This window comes from Chaetura pelagica, unplaced genomic scaffold, assembly GCF_000747805.2.
Source record: "Chaetura pelagica isolate M959 unplaced genomic scaffold, ChaPel_1.0 scaffold104, whole genome shotgun sequence".
Lineage (NCBI taxonomy): Eukaryota > Metazoa > Chordata > Aves > Apodiformes > Apodidae > Chaetura > Chaetura pelagica.
Genome location: NW_009953786.1, coordinates 6,259,142 through 6,261,300, shown reverse-complemented (window position 1 = coordinate 6,261,300; position 2,159 = coordinate 6,259,142). Strand labels below are relative to the sequence as shown.

The following is a 2,159-nucleotide window of genomic DNA, read 5'->3' as shown; positions in this document are numbered from 1 at the left end:
GCCCCTCTTGTCTGCAAAGTCCTTCGCTGCTCGGAACTTGTTGGCAATGCCTATTTTTCAGCTTTCCCCCACGTTCTCCAAAGTAACTATTTAAAGATCTGCAGCCGCAAATGGTTTTACTAAATGTAGGATGGGACTTAAGTTGAACGGCAGATACATTTCTCTGATCCTTGCTGTACAGATAGGTAAGTGGACTGCCAAATTCGGTGTCAAGTTGTGTGCACCCCAGCCCGGCCGATGCATGCGGGAGCGGGATGTCGGAACAAGCTGCGCCGACGGCCGCGCGTCGGGGCGGCGGAGGGAGCCCCGCTCCCCGCTCCCTCTGCCTCCCTGCTCGGTGACACCTTCGCGGCTCTTCAGGCTGCCACGGCTGGGGGGTCCGCAGGAAAGGGAGCCGATTCCTTGCTCCTCTCGAGCCACTGTTGTTGTTCGTTCTCCTAAATCAGTGCATGCTCAGACTTCGCTTTGATTTCCCTCCTTCTTCTTCTTCCTCCTCTCCTCCCCTGTTCTCTCCGTCCCCACGAACGACCTACATTTGTATTCGGTTTTCGGATATCCCCTGCATTCCTTTCCACCACAATCTGGGGACTCCACCGCTAAGAAATCCCCCTTCCCTCGAGGGACAGAGAAATAAGAACGGGGACAAAATGGCTTGTGAGATTCCTAGCTGGAAAGTTTGGGGTGTTGGGTTTTTTTTTTACAGAAAATCAGAGGGACAAGCGAAGGGCTCCCTTTGGGAACTTAGAGGCTTTTCCATTTACAGAGCAGCCTAAAACACAAACAAAACCCAACGCTAAGTTTAAAAAGGAAAATCTACCCGAATGCGGGGATTAAGCAAATAAAAATTGTTTTTAAATCGCCAAGTCCCACCGCCCGATCCTTAATTCTGTGCCCCGAGAACCGCTGGGGAAAAAAAAAAAAAAGGTTAAAAAAATTCTATATATGTTAAATTACTTAATATAGAACAGATTTCTCTCCATGCCAGTATGTGTTTTTGTGTGCTCGTTCCTGGTTTATGTTTAATATCTTGGGTTTTTCGCTGGTTCTGTATGTTGGTTTGCTCTGAGCTTCATTTTATTCAACTTTCTTTGCTGAATTTTTTTTAAAATTACAGACATTAAACAGTTTCCAAGTTAATGACCACTTTGGTTTGATACAGGCAAATATTACAGAATATATATATTGAATATGTATATTCCTGAGCATGATCCAAAACTGGGCTTGAAGGAACGGGAGATTAAAGTGCATCTTTCCTTATCCAAATTGGCAGGTGTGGAGACCCTTGAAAATATTTGCCTGCAAAGGAATTCTGCTACAATTATTAATAATAATAATAAAAATAATTATTATTTTTGTAAAAGAGCTCGGCAGTGTTATTTAGGGATCCCTTCGCTCGGTCACCCTCCTCTCCAGACAATCTCTGCAGCATTTTCTGGGTACCAAAAGAAAAACGAAAAAAAAAAAAAAAAAAAAAAAAAAAAAAAAAAAAGGGGGGGGGGGGGGGGGGGGGGGGGGAAAAAAAAAAAAAAAAAAAAAAGAAGAGGGGGGAGGTTAGGGGGGGGAAGAGCTAGAGAAGAGGAAAGGATGGGACAAGAAGGGAGGAAAGGAGACAAAATGCCTAATCGATAAAAGAAAAACGTGAGAAATATTGCGATGAAAAGTTGACCTCTGGAAAACGTGGATATACGGTGCAAACCCCTCCATTCGTGTTCTCATTCCATTTTACCTGATGCTGAACTCTTCAGAAGGCCATTTTCTGTGCTATCAGAGAAGGAAATGGGAAGGCACTGTGTGGATGTTATCTTTATTTTCACTCCTTGAATCATTTTTTATTTGTTGGTTGCTTTGGAGGAGGAGGGTTTTCTCTCTTTCGGGTGCGTTTGATTCAAGGGAGGATTTTATTCACGGCAATATTTTCAGAAGGCAGCTAGAGTCGCCGGGAATCGCTGTCCCTGGGCTGGCCTGAGCAATGAGCAATCATTGGGAAAGTTATCCCCAAACCCTGCTGCACACCGCGGTGGCGGTGCGGTCGCTTTGCGGTGGTGCCCTGGGAGGCGACGGCTTTGACGGTCGTGGAGGGCTTTTCTCCTCTCTGCTCCTCCTCCAGTATTCCGGATAACTTGTGTGTGTCCCCCTCCCCGCATCCCTCCTCCCCCCCC

At 46.0% G+C, this 2,159-nt stretch overlaps 1 protein-coding gene across 1 annotated transcript in view; it reads left to right on the top strand.

Annotated features, from left to right (window-relative positions):
* Window positions 1–7: 7 nt before the first annotated feature.
* NRN1 (neuritin 1) overlaps window positions 8–2,159 on the top strand; it is a 7,537-nt gene continuing 5,385 nt past the window's right edge. The window contains exon 1 of the mRNA XM_010000916.1: window positions 8–208. Within this exon, the coding sequence (XP_009999218.1) occupies window positions 131–208 (78 nt within the window). The 5' untranslated portion in view covers window positions 8–130. The remainder of the gene's footprint in view (window positions 209–2,159) is intronic.